We start from the raw sequence: 19,112 nt of genomic DNA, 5'->3' as shown, positions 1-19,112 counted from the left end.
CTCAGCGGCGCTTCCAGTCTCCCTGTCATCTTTTGCTCTATCAAGTCCGTCTGCAGACATGAAAAGATTGCTGCTATACAAAAGACCCAATTTTTTTTCTCAGATGGGTTTTGAGAAAACTGACTTAATGTTCATAAAGTCTCTTCATTTTGCTTTTTTGTGGCCTCCATGGGGCTGTGCAATTGTGCTTGGTGCCACACTGCACACGTGCTGATTCCAGGCCCCCTCTCTTCTGGGTGTGTGCTGTGTTGTTAAGGTAGTGAAGTGGCTCATCGGTCAATGAGCTAGATTTAACACCTGACTCCCAGCCCGAGCGGCTGTTTGTTCCTCAGTGCGAGGTCCCCGGGGTCCTCCCCGGGTGAGGGCAACATATTCCACGATCAATAACAACATCCAAGAAGGCTGCCGTCGGGGGGGGGTGGGTGAGGCGCACTCTCATAGGAAGCTATATTTTATACTGTATAGTGTCTGTTTATTAGATCGTATATATTTACATCCTGCACGGCTCAACCCTCGATGCAATAAACTGGGCTTCTTATTGGCTCTTACTTGTCATTGGCTTAAGGGTATTTTTTTAACAGTGAGCTATCAATAGATCTTCCTTGACTTTGAATTCTGTCGATATCCTTTTAAAGCTCGATTCCCCAGTGCATTAGTTTAACTTTTCTGTTTTGATATCTCACCCTCGGTCAGTGCCTCAGCGCCGGGTTTATTGCTAGAGTGCATCTACCAATTATCCGTGAGGTCCACTTGGCCCTGGATCAGCCTCACTATTATCTGTCACTGGGTTTGTATCGACTCGTCCTCATCTCTTTTGTCTCCCACTCTCCCCCTCTCTTGTCCAGGCCCTGTCCATGAGCGAGGTGAACGGGCCCGGCCCCCAGGTGGCAGAACCGCAGATTGCAATGTTCTGCGGCCGTGAGCTGCTTCACATGAACCCGCAGACGGGCCAGTGGGAGCCGGACCCTCAAGGCCGCAAGGACTGCTTCAAAGATCCCAGTGAAATTCTCTCCTACTGTCAGGAGGTAGGTTTGGCAAAGCATGTGACTGAAACATTCTGGATCAGATGCTGTTTTATATTATGCCTTTTTTTTTGTCAAATGGTTCAGAGCTGCAGAGAAAACCATGATCAACAAAATATATGGATTCTTTTAAAATATATTGTTTTTTGTAGAATTTGGTCTGTCTAACGCCCAATCCATTAGCTCAATATACTGTATTGAAAATATGCAGTAAAGGGATGTTTTTGGAATGTACAATGCAGTGGTACCTCTACCTACTCTTCATACGCAATTTTCAAGTTTCGAAACGCCTCAACAGGAAAATATTGCCGGTTGTTATGAAAGAAATTTCAGGATACTAAAGGTAAAAATACAGTATGGGCTGCCACTCGCAGCTCCAGAGTTTCCTGAACGCAACATACTCATAGCTGCTCTGCCATTAAGTAGCATCTTCCTGGCATCCCATTGGCTAAGAGGGACCTCTACCCAATGTGTCTATGTGTGTAGATAGACAGGCAGATAGATATATATGTGATAGATAAGTCTATGCGGCGTCCTCATTCGCCCCTCGCGTCATGAGGTGTTCCGATAGTTTTACGTGAATTAGAAACGAGGAAAAGTTAAAAAAGGAGAAAATCGCTTTCTTGTCCATACAAACAAAGCAAGAGATAATACAAAAGTATGAAAAAGGGATGCGTTTGGTTGATCTCACCAAAGAATATGACCATAATGTATCGGCAGTCGCCACGTTATCAGTTCTTTACAAAACGCTAGGCAAGAACCACTTCTGAGAGAGAACATGAACCAAAGAGGGCAAAAAGCGATGAGGACAGCAATTAAAAGATAAACGACCATCATTTTTATTCTTTACTCTATTCTTTGTTTTTACATTATGCACAACTCTCATTTATTGTTCAATAATCTAATTGTAACATGTATTTGTTACATGTTTTATAAAACATTTATGTCTGAATATTGGGGGGCTTGGAACGGATTAGGGCATTTACATGGAAAACGCATCCCTACTTACAAAATTTTCTACTTAAGAAATTTTTTCCAGAACCAATTAATTTCGAAAGTAGAGGTACCACTGTATTATATTTTATAATATTCTGCATTATAAATACATTTAAAACATGTATTAATGGACAATGATTATATAATAATTAAAAATTCCCTCATTCAGTACATTATACCATGTAATATTCAATTTTTAAAATCATCCCATTATCCTCTTTGTTCCTGATTTGTGCACTCATCTTATGGGACAATTAACACCCTCTTCCTTGGAAAATACTGCATGTATTTTAGAGGAAAGGGTAACCAAGCGCCCTTTTAAATACATTTAAAACATGTATTAATGGACAATGATTATATAATAATGAAAAATTCACTCATTCAGTACATTATACAATGTAGTATTCCATTTTTAAAATCATCCCATTATCCTCTTTGTTCCTGATTTGTGCACTCATCTTATGGGACAATCACACACAATTAACACCCCCTTCCTTGGAAAATACTGCATGTATTTTAGAGGAAAGGGTAACCAAGCGCCATCTTGTGGCCACAATAGGCACAGAGCAAAGGCACCAGTTTTATTAGATGGCTCATAATGTGTTCTACATTTGTTGACGTCTGTTGAATAAATCTCAGGGTGCACCTATTTCTTTGAAGTCACAATTTTTGCCTGTTATTCAAAGCAATGCGATGAAAAATGAGAAAGAGTCTGTCAAGTGCAGTTAACAAGATGGTAATAATGTCATGTCTAACGAAGCATTAGACAGAGAGGCGTTGCATGGCGTTACAAAAGTGCATGAGTCTTTCCCTTATATAGTCTTCTTCCTATACCCCAACGACCATTATTTGACCCTCCTCCTCGTACCCGTACTCTGACCAAATGTCCCCTGTCCTCTCCTCTTGTCTTCATTCCCTCTGCTATGCCCATGCATCTCTCTTCCGTCTCTTCCATCTCTGCATGGACCCGCACGACCAGATCTACCCAGCGCTTTCCATCTCCCACGTAGAGGAGGCAAAAAGTCCTGTGAACATCCCTTACTGGTGTAAGAAAGGCTGGAGCCACTGCCAGGCACACCCCTTCATAGTGGTGCCCTATCGCTGCCTAGGTAAGAACCAAATAGACTGCTAATATAAATCATCCAAATGCGTAACTTGCGATGCATCTTGTAAGGAGAAACAACAGTGTCAACTTAATTTCCTCAAGGTGAGGAAATCATGGGAAATAATGTTCTGTCATTTAACTGTCAGTACATTCTGTTGTATTTGTTTTTTGTTGCACGTGACACAGAAAAAAATAATTTAGTTAATATTGGAACATGCAACAAACCAAATGGTCATGAGCGAGTTTACAGTACAGCACAAAGCATACATCTTAATTAGCCTAATGCTTATTGTCTTTCTTCAGTTGTACTCCTCAGGTAGATGCAATTTTGACATGCGGAAACTTAAAGGGGAAGTCAACCCAATTTATTTTCAAGAATATGTTCTATGCAAGGCCACTAGTTGAAACAAGGCATTCTGATAAATATTGTGTTTGTGGAATAGGAGTAAATCCACTCGTTTGTAGCCATCTCTAGCAGCAGCCATTTTGTCTCTTCTGTCGACTGAAAATGACATCACAACTGCTCACAACGACCATCACGGCTCAGATTCAGAAAACAGGTTTGGTGATTGGTCGTGAGCAGTTGTGATGTAATTTTCAGTTGACAGAAGTGACAAAATGGCCGCCCCCTGAGATGGCTAAAAAGGGGTGGATTTTGCTGCTTAACTCATATTCCACAAATGCAATATTAATCAGAATTCCATGTTTCAACTAGTGGGCCTGCTGGGAACATTTTCTTGAAACAATATGTTTGGGTTGATTTCCACTTTGAAGGCATAAAGCATAGTGTGATGAAATGTGGATTTTTAATGTCTTATTTACAAATAGTAGGATCTCTGGGTTACCTGCCCACTCAGTGTAAAATTAAACAACCACATAAATCATTTGACATACTGTAAAGAAAATTGTCTTTTTAAGTGCTTGTATACACATAGTTGGGTGTCTGGGGTGTCTGCCCACCCAACTAGTGTGAAATTGTACGTAGAAAAAATGAAGTAGTAAAGTAAAAATAAAGTACATTTTCAGTTTTCTGAAAATGTGTCTGTAAGTGGGCCGTTTTGCACCACGTATATGGTAACAGCAAGTTTTCCCAATGTAACACGAAATTCTTCATTGACCAATCAGAGGGCAGCAGCGCTCCCTTCAAATAGACGCCTGGTACTCTGTGAGTGTGAGTGCGAGTCACTGATTGTGCGGTGTCTCACTCGCCCGACTGCCATGCAGGCAATGTGGAATGTTCCCACTTAGTGATGGTGTGAATGGTCCTTTGCCTATAATGGATGGATATGCACTGTAGAAAATTAGGGATACAAACAAAATAAACACTACTTACCCTACAGAGGTGAAGACATCTTTTAAATATACATTACAAAGACAAAAACAAAGGACATTATCACTATATAGTTAGTTTGATAACTTTACAATGTAGTTTCAGTTAGTAGCATTTTCATTTTTTTTAAACGTTGTTAATGAAAATGTTTTTTTCAGTTTTCATTTGTTATTTTGTTATTTTTAGTTGAATGTAATACACTTGGCACCAACTAAAAAGTCAAATTGTCATCATCACAAGCACTCGCATGTAATCGTATACAGTCACGGCAACAGGTCACACCGCACACCGCAAGATAATCACTCATTGTAATCGTTTGTAAACAGTCGATAATCGAGTCTGTGCGGACTTTGAGAGAGACAAAAACAAAACAAAAGAATTGAAAAAGACCGAGAAAAAATGTTGAAATCGGGCCCAGTTAACTGTACCCCACTTTTGACTCTCGTGAACCCAGACCTGGGCTGTAGCCATAGAAAACGAATGGATGATTCTCACACCCCATGTACTTTATCTCCGTATTGGTACAGAAGGTGAGTATGTGAGTGAGGCCCTGCTGGTTCCAGACCGATGCCGTTTCCTCCACCAGGAGAAGATGGATGCCTGCGAGAGTTACGTGTACTGGCACAACATTGCAAAGGAGGTGTGATACGTCGCAGTACATCTCAATGTGTGTGAGGCTTTAATATGTGTTAGTGAAGCATTGAGGATTGAGGACTTGAATGTTCTTCTGCTTAGGCGTGCACTGTAGACAACCTGGAGCTTCACAGCTATGGGATGCTTTTGCCGTGTGGAGAAAATTTCCGTGGGGTGGAGTATGTATGCTGCCCAGGTCGAAGCAGCGCCAGCAGTAAGTCAGAACTAGAAGAAAGAGAACTCCTCACTGGCCAGCAGACCACGCCGAATTGCGTAATACTCAATTCTGTGTAAGACACCACTGACAGATTCTGTTTGACTATTTAGCATGTGTAGATGTATGATCACCGCTTTTTATTTCCACAGCGGCAAAGTGATAGAACCCACCCCGAGCCCCTCCCCAGACACCGACATTTACGAGACGGACATGGAGGACGACGAGGACGAGGTGGTGGAAGAAGAGGAGGATGAGGAAGAGGAAGAAGAGGACGAGGTGGACGAGGATCCGGTGGAAGAGGAGGATGAGGAAGAGCCCATAGCAGTGAGAAGCCCAGAGAAGTACGAATACCCCATCGACTCGGGTCCCTACCAGACGGCTGACTATCTGGACTCGTCATACTACGACAAAAGCTACAAAGCCACAACCTCGCCACCTCTGATGAAAGGAGACAGCGGTATTTGTACTCATCCACTTTTGATAAGCACTACTAGTACTGATTTCACCATTTATGAGGTGATATCGTGCTTCACTTTTTCCACATTTTGTTATGTTTTCACACACATTGAATCCTGCGTCTTAATATTGCGTTTGTGGAATATGAGTTAAGCAGCAAAATCCACTCGTTTTTAGACATCTCAAGGGGTAGCCATTTTGTCATTTCTGTCGACTGAAAATGACATCACAAACACTCAAAAAATGAGTGGATTAACTCTTCTTCCACAAACACAATATTTATCAGAATGCCTTGTTCCAACTAGTGGGCTTGCATAGAACATATTCTTGAAAAAATATATGTTTGGGTTGACTTCCCCTTTAAATAATTATGCAGCTAATATATGGATTTTTACGGGCTAACACGCTTCATGCCGCTAACACATTTAGCGCCAAAAACAAAAAAAAAATAACCATATTTTCATCATGGGGTGATTTGTTTCTAATTCTGAGAGGAAAACATAATTTATTCCATTTAGGAATAAGGCAGTAAAATAAAATGCAGAAAAAAGTGAAGCACTCTGAATATTTTCCTCATTTTCACCTTTGAAGCCAGTCAAAGTATAAGCAATTGCCTGTTTCCTGTTGCTCCCATTGCAGTGACAACCACTCGACCCACAGATGGCGTGGATGTTTATTTCGAGAAGCCAGTGGATGACACGGAGCATGCCAACTTCCTGCGTGCCAAAACAGACCTGGATGAACGACGAATGAAGGGCATCAATGAGGTGAATTTCACAGGGTGGAGAGAACCTGAACAAGATTATAAAGTTCCGCTGTACTTTTTTATTAAATCAATTTCATCGCTTCTCGATATGACAAGATAAGATAAAAATAAGGGTACAAATATATTTAATAAAGACAATATAATAAATGATTCATTTCTGAATAGTTTAATTACATACTCCATTCAAGAATGTACAAAGTAATATACATATGCGTACAAACTTCACAAGAGTTTTGATAAAATATTGAGACATTATCACGTTATTCATATGACCACATTTGTATTTATATACAGCACACACGCACACAAAACAAAGATAAATGGTATCTGCGTTCCATATCAGCTGACAGCTTGGTAAACTGCAAGTCTTCTTTTTTGATATGGGTTTCGACTTAAATGATCACGTATTATATAATCTTTTTAAAAAAATTTTTTTTTACATTTTTTGAGAAGTGCATTTTGTGAAAGCAATGCAAAAAGTTGACAGATAGGTGGGCTAAATACAGGTCACAAAATATATGCTTGACCCCCAACCAAAGTAATATTTTATTAGTAGCGCTGTCAAAGTTAAAGTGTTAACTATGGAGATTAAATTTGATAACGCATTCAAAAGAATTCACTCAGGTAACTCAGTTTTATTTCATCCCTGTGGCAGCTGATCTCAGCTCACTTTACAGCCAAACTTAGAGGAGAGTTACTGTCGCAAAGACGGACTTTTACATAGCTTTACTTGTAAAAGTTCCTCGACGACTCATTGGAGAATTCCAAAATAATTTGCAAAGCCAAATTCAAATACCATATTAGTTGTACATCTTTGATGTATCGTTCGTTGTATTTTACAGGAAAAGAATATTTTTATAATTATTATTATTATTTAATAATAATAATAATAATAATTTATAATTATTATTTTAAATTTTAAAATTATTTAATAATTTTCAAGGATCAAAGAAAGCTATTAGAACAGTCTTTGAATCAAAATATACTTTTACTAATTCTCAAGTAAATGTCGGTTCCGGGCGGCACGGTGGTCGACTGGTTAGCACGTCCGCCTCACAGTTCAGAGGTCGTGGGTTCGATCCCGGCTCCGGCCTCCCTGTGTGGAGTTTGCATGTTCTCGCCGTGCCTGCGTGGGTTTTCTCCGGGCACTCCGGTTTCCTCCCACATTCCAAAAACATGCATGGTAAGTTGATTGGATACTCTAAATTGCCCCTAGGTGTGATTGTGAGTGCGGATGTTTGTCTCTGTGTAACCTGCGATTGGCTGGCAACCAGTTCAGGGTGTCCCCCGCCTACTGCCCAAAGGCAGCTGGGATAGGCTCCAGCATGCCCCGCGACCCTTGTGAGGAGAAGCGGTACAGATAATGGATGGATGGATGGATGTCGGTTCCAAGCGTCATAAAAAATTGTAGTTGAAAAATATGATTAATCGTGATCAACTATGGAATATTTTGCAATTCATTCGTTCCGAAATTTTAATCGCTTGACAGCACTAATTATTCGACAATGAAGAAGTATTATTTTAACAATAAACAAACTGCCAAAAGCCTTCTGTGGAGTTCTCATGTTCTTCCATTTGACTGTAAACTCTCAATTGCGTGAATGTGAGTTTGATTGGTTGTTTTGCTATATGAGCACCGCGATTGATTGGCAACCCATTCAGGGTGTAAAGTTTCTCCCGCCCAAAGTCAGATAAAATGGGCTCCAGCTCAGCCATGATAAGCGTTCTAGCATTATACCAGACGCTACGGGAGGTACTGAGGACAAAGGCTCAGAGGGGATCGAGCCTTTCCTGTTGCAAGTCCCTCCATTTGGAATAACTTTTTTTTTACACAATTCAGAGCCAGAAGAAAGACATTCAACAATAAAAATGCCCTTGAACTGAAAATGTTGTCAGGCTCTGAATCATTTGGGGATTTTCCCTCGATATTGTAAGAAAGCAGTCTATGACCATGCCTATGTAGTTTCAATGGAAAAAGTGTATGTGCCTGTTTTCTGACATGAAATTTTTCCATTTGTTAGATCATGAAGGAGTGGGCTGAGGCAGACAACGAGTCAAAGAATCTGCCAAAGTCAGAGCAGCAAGCCCTAAATGAGGTACCTATGTCAGGTGGTATAATGGCGGCTGCTGCTTACATGGCCGCCATTTTGATTCCGTCATCATCTGTGTGCAGCACTTCCAGTCCGTGCTGCAGACGCTGGAGGAACAAGTGGCGGGCGAGAGGCAGAGGCTGGTGGAGACGCATCTGGCCAGAGTGGAGTCCATCCTCAACAACAACCGCCGCCTGGCCCTCGAGAACTACCTGACCGCAGTCCAGTCTGACGAGCCACAGGTAGGCAACATAGAAGGCGTAGAAACTGCATCGTTGCAAAATGGCCGCGTTGAAACATTCCTGTCATCCCTGCAGCCGGAGCGCGTGTTGCAGGCTCTGAAGCGATACATGGCAGCCGAGCAGAAGGACCGCAGACACACACTCAGGCACTACCAGCATATTGTGGCCGTCGACCCGCAGAAGGCTGAGCAGATGAAATTCCAGGTGCCCGACGCTTTGAAATTTACTGCTGACTACTGCTAATCCTGCAGGGTTTTTTGGTGTCGCTTCAATAAACTGATTTAAAAAAAAGATAAATGATCTATTCATCTTCTTGAAGCTGCGATCAAAGGTAGATTTTGCTGACTACAAAATTAACTTTATTCCTTTATTTATGCACTATAACCGCCAATGTCGAACACAATAGCTTCTGTGAAGTTGGTTGACTTCAAAGTTCGAATTACACAGGTCAACAGATGTTTACAAAATTTTTGTAAGTAAGCTTTTCGACATTATTTTGTGCACTGATTCTGAATCTGCCTTCATTTGTTCTCCAGCACTTCTGTTTTTCTTAATAATAATATATTAATATTAAGAATATATGTAATATATTCAATAATATTTAAGAATTAAATCTTAGGGTCAGCAACGGGTGGAATTTTTTTCGGAAACGTCAAAACTATAAATTACGCCTGGTAAAATTTGTGTTGCGCAAGCTTTTATTGGTCAAACTTAAAATCAAAAAATGAAAATATCTCAAAAACCTGATGTGCTAGATAAAAAGTAAAGAGTTTTTTTTTTAAATCAGCACAAAAAACTCTGCGTAGGGATACATAAATCCATCTCGGTTTAAAATTTACTGTTAACCAGTGTAATAAAATATTTTGGGGAATAATTTAATCTCTGTACTGTGATGTGCTAACCACCATGTCAAACGACATAGCAAAACTTTAATGAAGCTAAAGAGGTCAACCCCACAATTTTCTTGATAATAATATGTTCTATGCCATTTCACTGGTCTAAACCAGTGGCATTCTGATTAATATTGCATTTGTGGAATATGAGTTAAGCAGCAAAGTCCACAGATTTGTATTCATCTCAGGTGGCGGCCATTTTGTCACTTCTGTCGACTGACAATGACATCACAGTTGCTCAAGTAACAACCAATCACAGCTCACCTTTTTCTGAAGCTGAGCCATGATTGGTTGTTACGGTGTAGTAACCCGCCTCTCGCTCAAAGTCAGCTTTGATTGGCTCCAGCTCACCTGTGAACCTCATAAGGACATACAGTATAGAACACAGATGAATGAACGGATTTTATTTGAACTCCAAATTGTAATTGCACGTTTGAGTTCACGCTGTCGTCTGAGTCAATTCAGGGCCGGATCCATTGCAGGTAAGACTTTCTTCACGACAAAAATGTCTCTTTTTCCCAGGTGTACACACATCTGCATGTGATCGAGGAGAGAATGAACCAGAGTTTGGCGCTGCTCTACAAGGATCCAATATTGGCCGAGGAGCTCCATGACGATATCCGTATGCTAGAATATTTTTGGGGCGTATTGGAAAAATTCCACAGGTCGCATCGAAGATCACATTCACCGACGTTTTATATGTGTTTACTGTAGAAGAGCTGGTGCGGGCAGAGCGGGGAGACATCAGCGAGCTCATGACCACATCCTTCTCCGAGACGCACACCACCGAGGAGCTTCTGCCGGCTGAGAGCGAGGAAGAGAAGGATGACGAGGAAGAAGAGGAGAGAGAATTCCAGAACAGGCCTTATCCTCCCCGAGTTGGTGCGAATCGTGTCTGCATCATGTTATGGCTATCGCACTAGGCTGTTTTTTTCTAACATTGTCTTTCCTCCTTGTCGCCACAGACCTGCAATCGAATAAGAAAGGTGAGGAAGGATTCGAACTCTATCAACCTATTGTACCGGTCTGTCCATCTGTCCTACAGACGGAGGTTTGGTAAATGCAGGGGTTGTACAATCTATGAGTAACAATAGGACAAAAAGTACCTTTACATTTACGTAACTTAAATCCTATGATTGCTTGTCCTATCCTGTGTCTATCTATCCTATAGAATAATTTTTGTCAGTCCAGTATTTAGAATGTAAAACAATCAATCACTGCTGCATGCTTCTTGAAAAATTGCTAAGTATGATTTAATAACACCTTTGTTCATAAGATCTGTTCATGAATGAGGTGTTCTTGAACCCAATGTAATGATGATTTTGTGTTCGCAGGAGATGAATATGACTATGCCACATCTGAGAGGGCTCCTACTTATGAATATGAGGAAAAGGTGGGTACTATGTCTAAAATGCAACTAATAATTAAACACATGACACAACATATTGTGGGGGTTTTTCATGATAATAAGTGGTCCTGTCTCATAGTACGTGAGTGGGGGAAGCTAGGGCATGCTAGCCTCAGTGTTGCAAGCGTAAAGACTTTTTTGGTATGTTAACTGACTTTCAACATTTTTTTTTTTTAAAGAACAAGCTAACCCTTTCCCTAAATTGAGCGATTTTGTACTTAATCATTTTTTTGGGGTGATGTTGTTGGAGACCTCTGGAGAATCTGAAACTCCATCCAGAGCAGATATTCACCTCTCTGCGTCCAGACTGCAAATGAATGCACATGCAGGAGATCAGCGCGCGCAAAGTACGCTTATAAGGAACTGCAATCTCCACTTGTGGATGATGTAAAGCTGGCTACTGAAAAGTGGGCACTTGGAGACCGCCTTCCACCCCTGATGAAGCATTGTTTTTAATCTAAGCGCACATGTGCCTTTGTATGAAAATATGGCCCTTACTTTCACAATTGGTGAGTGGGCATGCACTCCAATGGCCCAATCATCAGTTTGCAAGCAATTTAAAAGTCAAAGTTCATAATGTGTCCTCTTAAAAACATTTTTCAAATCATGGTTAATTATCGTCTAAATGTCCTGGCACATTCTGTTCCCTCATAGATCAACACCTCTGTGGAGCTCAAGCAGGTTGCCTATAAGCCTGATGAGATCGAGAGAGATGAGCTGGTAAGAGTGATATGGCCCAATGCTCAATGTTCGGGAAATTTGCGAAAAACATGGTCATCACTTCTAATCTTTCTTTCCAAAGCAACCCGACGCCTTGGAGACATTTAACCGTGGGGCCATGGTGGGCTTGCTGGTGGTGGCTGTGGCCATCGCCATGGTGATGGTTATCAGTCTGTTGCTGGTGCGCAGGAAGCCCTACGGCACCATCAGCCACGGCATCGTGGAGGTAGGACCCCAAGGAGAGTCACATGAAGCAACTAGAATGGCACTTCGCTAAAGTTGAAAGATTAACAGCGGGAAAAAAAGTTTAAAAAGCTACTATGTGGTTCATGGAAAATGATGTAAGACTTAAATAAGGTGACCAGACGTTTAGTTTTCCAAGGGCACCCCAAAAAATATCCCTAGAGAGAACCTGTACCTTTTTACCATTTTTAAAACTTAATTCATTTATCAAAAAAGTTCAAGTATAACAAGCGTACTGTATGCGCCAGGCTGGATTCAGATTCTGTTTAAGGGGGAAGTCAACCCAAACATATTTTTTTCAAGAATCTGTTCCCAGCAGGCCCACTAGTTGGAATATGTCATTCTGATAAATATTGCGTTTGTGGAAGTATTAATCCACTCGTTTTTAGCCATCGCCGGGGGCGGCCATTTTGTCTTCTGTCGCCTGAAAATGACATCACAACTCCTCACAATGAACAATCACGGCTCAGATTCAGAAAACAGGTCAGCCGTGATTGGTCATTGTGAGCAGTTGTGATGTCACTTTCAGACAAAATGGCCGCCCCCAGAGATGGCTAAAAACAAATGCATTTTGCTGCTTAACTTATATTCCACAAGCGCAACATTAATCAGAATGCCATATTCCAACTAGTGGGCCTGCTGGGAACATATTCTTGAAAAAATATGTTTGGGTTGACTTCTCTTTAAGTCCTACCCACCGACAGAGCAAGTGTAGCAACATTTCAATTTTACTCGTGTAATATGATAATTTTATTCTAATTTCTAACAATAAGAACTTCATTCTTGCGACATAACTACTTTGTTTTCCTGTAACTAGCCTCTGTGGAGTGACATTCTGTAAATTGAGTATAATTCTGATCATTTTTGTTAGTATTAGCGCAAACCGCTCTTTTGGAACTGTGCCAAGCTTCTTGCGTCTGCGAAAATAGCAAAACTTGGTGTTGCCCGCCCCTGCGCACATAGACGGCGCTACACGCCAGACTTGCGGAGGTTCTTTCCTAGCACGTGATGATTGAGCTCGTATTTGTCTCCAACAGGTGGACCCCATGCTGACCCCAGAGGAGCGACAGCTCACCAAAATGCAAAACCACGGCTACGAAAATCCCACTTACAAATTCTTTGAGCAGATGAACTGAGTTCGTAGCAAGTCGACCGCTGGTTTCGGCCCGTCGTCCTGGTGGTGCACCAACCACACCGCCCGTAATGGATTGAAAACATTGAGATTTCATTAATTAACTGGATAAGCTCAGTCTTTAGTCCATACCTATTGTAAATGACCAACTACATCAATCATCATTACCAAAATGTGAATAGTGAATATTACACTTCACCTGCTGTAATCTCCATTGGATTAGATCCTGCTGCATACTGTAGAAAATATCCCATTGAACAATCATCGCAGTGGCATGACGTGACCTACTGACACACCAGAAACTGAATGGTGCATAATGCTTTATAATATTTATTTTCCCATAGTCGACTTCATATTGTCTCACAAAGATATAGCGGATGCATGTAGATGAGTGTGATAGGCAGACTGTTCAACCTCATTTAGAACCACGTATGACCAATGAAATTAAATTTACCCTCATCATCTCCAAATTTTCCAATGAGATCATCAACACTTGTTTTATATAAATTGGCAAATATACAGCAAAATATTCAGTTGAGCCTAAATAAGTTTATTACTCCTGCAAAACAGAACATAGTTTTAATGAAAGCATGACAACTCGGTGTATGAAGCTGTTGTACCTATTTGTCTTGTTCCCGTCACTGCTTCTTAAAAAGTTGCCGTACCAAACGGACAGTGTAAATAACATCGGACGTACAGTTAGGCCCCAAATGATTCATACCCCGTTCGGATTTTGAGTTGTTTGTCGAATGGGTATCTTCTGCCTGGAAATGACATGATACAGCAGAAATTGACTTTAAGCATCTGTGTTCGAGATATAATCATATGTAGAATATTGGATCTTATTTTAGATCATATTCTTTTACATATTGACAACACCCTCTTTTGCATCATTCTAAAGGGTCCTGGTAACTTGTAGTGTAATCGTCATCATTTTAATCAATGTGAACATTAGACAATTTTCACTGGGTACTGTGGCTTATTGTCACATTGCAAAAACATGCTTTTACTGCGTTTACTGAAGACTATAAATTGTCCAGCTGTGAATGTAAGTGTGAATTGTTAAAGTCTGCTGCGTCAGCTCCTGCTGACCTCTGACCTGAATGATTAAAAGCGCTACAGAACGGATTGATGTACATTAAATAAGCCTGTATTAAATAATATGGAATAATTTTGAGCAATATCAATATTTTTTCCAAATTAATACCGTTTCATACAACTTCATTCCATCCTCTGCCACTTTTCTTGTGTCAATCTAGCCAGAAGATAGAGCTAGATAAAGATTTTTACTTTGTCGAGGGTATTATTAATTCCGGGCTCAAGTGTATCCTCCTAGTAGTAGACGTTTCTTTAACTCATTGGTGTCAACGGAATAATACATCAACTCGTGCATTGTGCTGTAAACGAGAAGGAGAGGCATTTTCCTTACATGGCTGATTGAAAACGGACTGTTGTAAAAAACCAGCACAAGACGACACAGTAACTTCTTTCTGAATGTATTTAAGGTAGACGTTGAGATTCCATTCCCTTGGTGAGTTACTTTATTTTCCCCATTGTCAATCCCTGAGTAGTGACGTTAGGGCACACGACGTGCATTGACGCTCTCGTCAGTACTTTGTAGCAGCCTGCTCATAATTTGTAAGGTGAGTGTCAAGGCAGAGGAATTAAAAAGGCGGAGGTGTAAAATACTGAGTGCAGTATATTGTGTCAGTGTGTGTATTCAATCTTAAAAAAAAAAAAACACAGCACACGTAGTTATAAGTAGTGGTAGTATGTCATTAAGCTACTCGTCTTGACATCTTAACACGAAATATTAGCACTCTGTCGATGCTTTGATACGTTCTTTTTCCTCTTAGCTGTGTGTGTCATTTTACGAAGCCACTTAAGAGGGTCATGTTGCAGGATGTGCAGATAATCCCCTTTTTTGGAGATGATGCAAAAAACAAACACACACACACACACAACCGAGTTGTGATGGTTTGTTTCATGAAGCGGGTTGTGTTACGATGGGTCACAGCCTTTGTATAATTTGTACAGCTATGTTAGTGAATGTCCACAGTTTAATGATACTACTGAAACCATAGATGAGAATAAGCTTGCCTGTTTTTATTTTGGTCGCAAAAACCACCACTGAGGGTTCCCTACCAGCATTTAGCAGACGTAGTAAGGTATGTAATACCGTAGTTACCCCCAAACACATTTATACATGTTTCCCCTGTTCAATTCTCTCCCTGTGAAATATTAAAAATGTCATTGAGATTTTAATTGCTGCGTTATTGCCTTTTACAATGCTGTGTTTTCGATGTAATTATATTGTATTTTTTATTTATAATGGACGTAATGATCGGTTGGTTCAAGGGTCATGCTTTTCACGTGTCATTTTAGAAGCTTGTATAGTAAAACAATGACATGTTTAAGATAAATGTGAATTGTAGTCAGGTGTATGCAGCCTAATTGAGAGCAACGGTGTGGCACTAAGCACAATCCAAGCAAATTGCTCTGTATGCGCTGGGGATGGGTATTTGACGACATTTCCTTGAGCAATTAATTAATTATTATTTGTGATTTTTTTTTTTTTTTTTTTTAATACCAACGTTCTGAACTCCTGTTTTCAGGACAGAATAATGCTGCCTTGGGAGTTGCTCCAAGTCACAAAAAAATCTATCAATTCCAGACAAAGGGTAGATTATCACGCCCATCCTTGGCTTGTGCACAGAAATTTAGGAAACCAGTTCTGTACCACTCCTAAGAGAATATGTTTGTTACCCCCACCCTTTCCAATACAATCCTTTAACCAAAGCCATGCACCAAGAATAAGCAGCTATTCTAATTTGACAAAAAGTGTTCTCTGTTGTGTAAATGTACTTGCAAGCAATCGGAGGCTGTAAAAAAAACATCAAGCTAATTGATAGTGTAATAAAATTGAATGACCCATAAAACTGTTGTGTCCCCCTTTTTTTTCCCATTGGTCTTCATTTGCATCTTGTCTGTGTCCGACACACACAACATTTATATATTCCGGACAAACCCAAAACAGCTGGAAACAGAACCCTAAAGAATAAGATGACATTTATATGTGAGGTTCCTAAATGTAGTAATATACACTAAATTGACAAGTGTAACTCTGGCATTGATGCTAATTTGAAAATCTCAAAGCAATTGTCAAGTAAGTCCCCTTAACTTCTTAAAGAAGTTAAACTTCACATTTGTTCTGTTTTACAAAAAGAACATGAGCAAGTACATTACACTCTCTTTGGAAATTTGATAGATTTTTCCTGCCCATATAAAGTTATGTATAATATCCAACGGTGCCTTTAAAGTAGATCAGCATGCAAATATGACATGTTTAATAAGAAAATAATATGTCCAAAATACAGGGTTCTCATGAGAATTTATTTATATTTCATACAAAATTAATGCAGGTTCAGAAAATTACTGACATTTGTATGTTACTTGAAAAAAAAAAAGGTTTTGTTTTGTGGAATAAATTTTGGGGGTGATAAGGCTCTAGAGGTCCAACTACTTTATTATATGTGTGTGTGTGTGTGTGTGTGTGTGTGTGTGTGTGTGTGTTCGTGTGTGTGTTGCTAGTTTCCGTTCACGTCACACCAAATGCCGCCACGCTGCAAGCGTCAACAGACGTCACATTAGCAGTGGCATCACTTTAAGCAATTGAAGCCTTGACACAGATGCTAAGCGCCAACCTGCTCATTAGCACAAGTGAGTGGGTGGCCCCACACACATTTTCTTCAGAAATTACAAAGAAGTGTCAGGCACAAACACCGCACACGTTCCTTTCGTCCACACCACAACTCTGACAGTGAGTTGTATTACCGTGAAAAAAGATTGTGTGGCCTTACAGTGACAGTTTACCAGTCTAGCCTCCGGCAACAGTCATCAGACTTGTGGTTCCTCAGAACTCCACAGCTCAGAGACGTCCACAGTGGTGAAGTGAGTCATATTTATCACGGCATGTGTTACACGGAAGCCTGCCTCTGCCTTTTATTTAGTTCACCAACTCTTTGATTCATTCAAGAAAGCATGCCGGGTGTAGCCAATGAACAATATTTGGTACCATACAATGGGGACTAAATTCTTATTAGGCAGTAGAAACAGTAGAACAAATGGAAAATCTTCCTCAAAGTTGTTCCCTTTACAATTAACTCGCATAAACAGCTCAAATGAATGCAGCGACAAACAGTTCCTTTGGAATAACTTGAATGTGTGCATCACTTGGTCATAGATTGTCATCAAGTCGCAATAATAGATAATACAGTTTGCTCAAGTGAATTCCACACAAATAATTATGTGTTTTTATGGGCACACCATCTAAAGATTGAAAGTGCAGGGTGGAAAAAGTATTTGAACTCCTCTAGGCTAATGACGTCAACAAGAGCTAATTGGAGTCAGCCAGCCAATCAATGTGACAAAATTGAAAGTGTTGGTTAAAGCTATAATGAATTGCGTGAATCCGGAATGAGTTAAAGAAGTATCTTGATCCTGATAGACAGTCTGTCTATAAATGGAGAATGTTCAGTACTGATGCTATTCTCCCTAGGAGTGGGCATCCTGTAAAGATGAAAGAATAGCTTGTTACTTGCAAACTATTGCGTGGGCAGGTAAAACCAAAGATGAGCTCACTTTTGCGTATGAGTAAAGAAAAAAGGGACAGCATAGCATCATCAAAAGCTCAACTACACCCCAACTGTGAAGTAAAGTTTGTGTGGTATCATGGTTTGGGACAGCTTTGCTCTATCAGGGCCTGGACATCTTACTATCATCAACAGAAAAATTAATTCCCACTTCAACAGGACAATGACTCAAAAGACTAGTAAATCAACAACTGAATGGCTTCACCTGAAGGAAATATATATGACCTGAAGTAAGTGATCCACACCAGACATCACAAGCATATTGCTGAACTGAAACAGTTATGTAATTGGAATGGTCCAAAATTGCCGCTGATCGTTATGCAGGTCTGATTTGCAACTACATTTGGTTGAGGCTAACATTGCCAAAGGAGGATAAACCAGTAATTAAATTCAAAGGTTCACATACTTTTCCCACCCAGCTCTATTTATTTTGATGATTATATGAAGATGAGATCTTTTTTTTTTTTTTTAAAACAATTCATGCAGAAGTCCAGATAATTCCAATGAGTTCAAACACTTTTTCTTGCAGCCGCCGTATTATATTTTGAAAAGTGGTTGAGTAATGTACCTAGTGTAGCGAATATGCCTTCATGTGGACCACATCTTCAGGTTATGAGACTGATTCAGCCAGATGCCATCAAGTCTGCTCCAGCCTCACTTAAAAACAATTGAATCACCAGGGGACCCAGACAATTGGACTTTACATTGACATGCTAGGACTCAGGAAGACCCAAAATCCTGATAAAGAGCCACTCGTTGTCACCTGAAAACCTCTCCAGACAACGGATGTGGATTCGAACGTCCTTAAAACAGACTTCATGGAGCCTCCCCCCAGCGGGAAGCCAGAAGGTTCCTCTCACAAACCCCGATGAACATCGACATTGCTGGATGAAGCCTGACCCCAAGAGGTCGACATGGGAACTGCAGCATTGAACTTCCTATGCTTTGGATCAATCAAAATTACCTTGAAATGAAACATAGTTGAATGTATGTTTGTGTATTGCTTACTGTGTGTATCCTGCTAACTTTGCATTGATGAATCTGCTTCTCTATGGTAATAATCATTTTTCTAGTCAGGTTTACGAGTATAGATATAGGCTTAAACTAATATCTTTTGACCCCTAAACTTTGGACGCAGTCAGAACGAGATGTTTCCAGCTGAACTATGAAAATTGGTGCCAGTTATGAATCGTGTAATGCACAAAGG

At 40.3% G+C, this 19,112-nt stretch overlaps 1 protein-coding gene across 1 annotated transcript in view; it reads left to right on the top strand.

The window, feature by feature from the left end:
* Positions 1–16,192, top strand: part of aplp1 (amyloid beta (A4) precursor-like protein 1) — a 40,336-nt gene extending 24,144 nt beyond the window's left edge. Inside the window, exons 2-17 of the mRNA XM_086037040.1 lie at positions 846–1,025; positions 2,998–3,127; positions 4,981–5,093; positions 5,189–5,376; positions 5,453–5,760; positions 6,399–6,526; positions 8,547–8,621; positions 8,699–8,857; positions 8,933–9,061; positions 10,273–10,372; positions 10,465–10,632; positions 10,716–10,736; positions 11,085–11,143; positions 11,813–11,878; positions 11,961–12,104; positions 13,159–16,192. Of these exons, the coding sequence (XP_085893166.1) occupies positions 846–1,025; positions 2,998–3,127; positions 4,981–5,093; positions 5,189–5,376; positions 5,453–5,760; positions 6,399–6,526; positions 8,547–8,621; positions 8,699–8,857; positions 8,933–9,061; positions 10,273–10,372; positions 10,465–10,632; positions 10,716–10,736; positions 11,085–11,143; positions 11,813–11,878; positions 11,961–12,104; positions 13,159–13,257 (2,067 nt within the window). The 3' untranslated portion in view covers positions 13,258–16,192. The remainder of the gene's footprint in view (positions 1–845; positions 1,026–2,997; positions 3,128–4,980; positions 5,094–5,188; positions 5,377–5,452; positions 5,761–6,398; positions 6,527–8,546; positions 8,622–8,698; positions 8,858–8,932; positions 9,062–10,272; positions 10,373–10,464; positions 10,633–10,715; positions 10,737–11,084; positions 11,144–11,812; positions 11,879–11,960; positions 12,105–13,158) is intronic.
* Positions 16,193–19,112: the final 2,920 nt, after the last annotated feature.

This window comes from Filicampus tigris, chromosome 8 (assembly GCF_054856515.1).
Source record: "Filicampus tigris isolate MCC_2025a chromosome 8, RoL_Ftig_1.0, whole genome shotgun sequence".
In the NCBI taxonomy this organism is placed as follows: domain Eukaryota; kingdom Metazoa; phylum Chordata; class Actinopteri; order Syngnathiformes; family Syngnathidae; genus Filicampus; species Filicampus tigris.
Note: the sequence above shows the minus strand (reverse complement) of the source record. Positions and strands in the feature narration are given on the sequence as shown.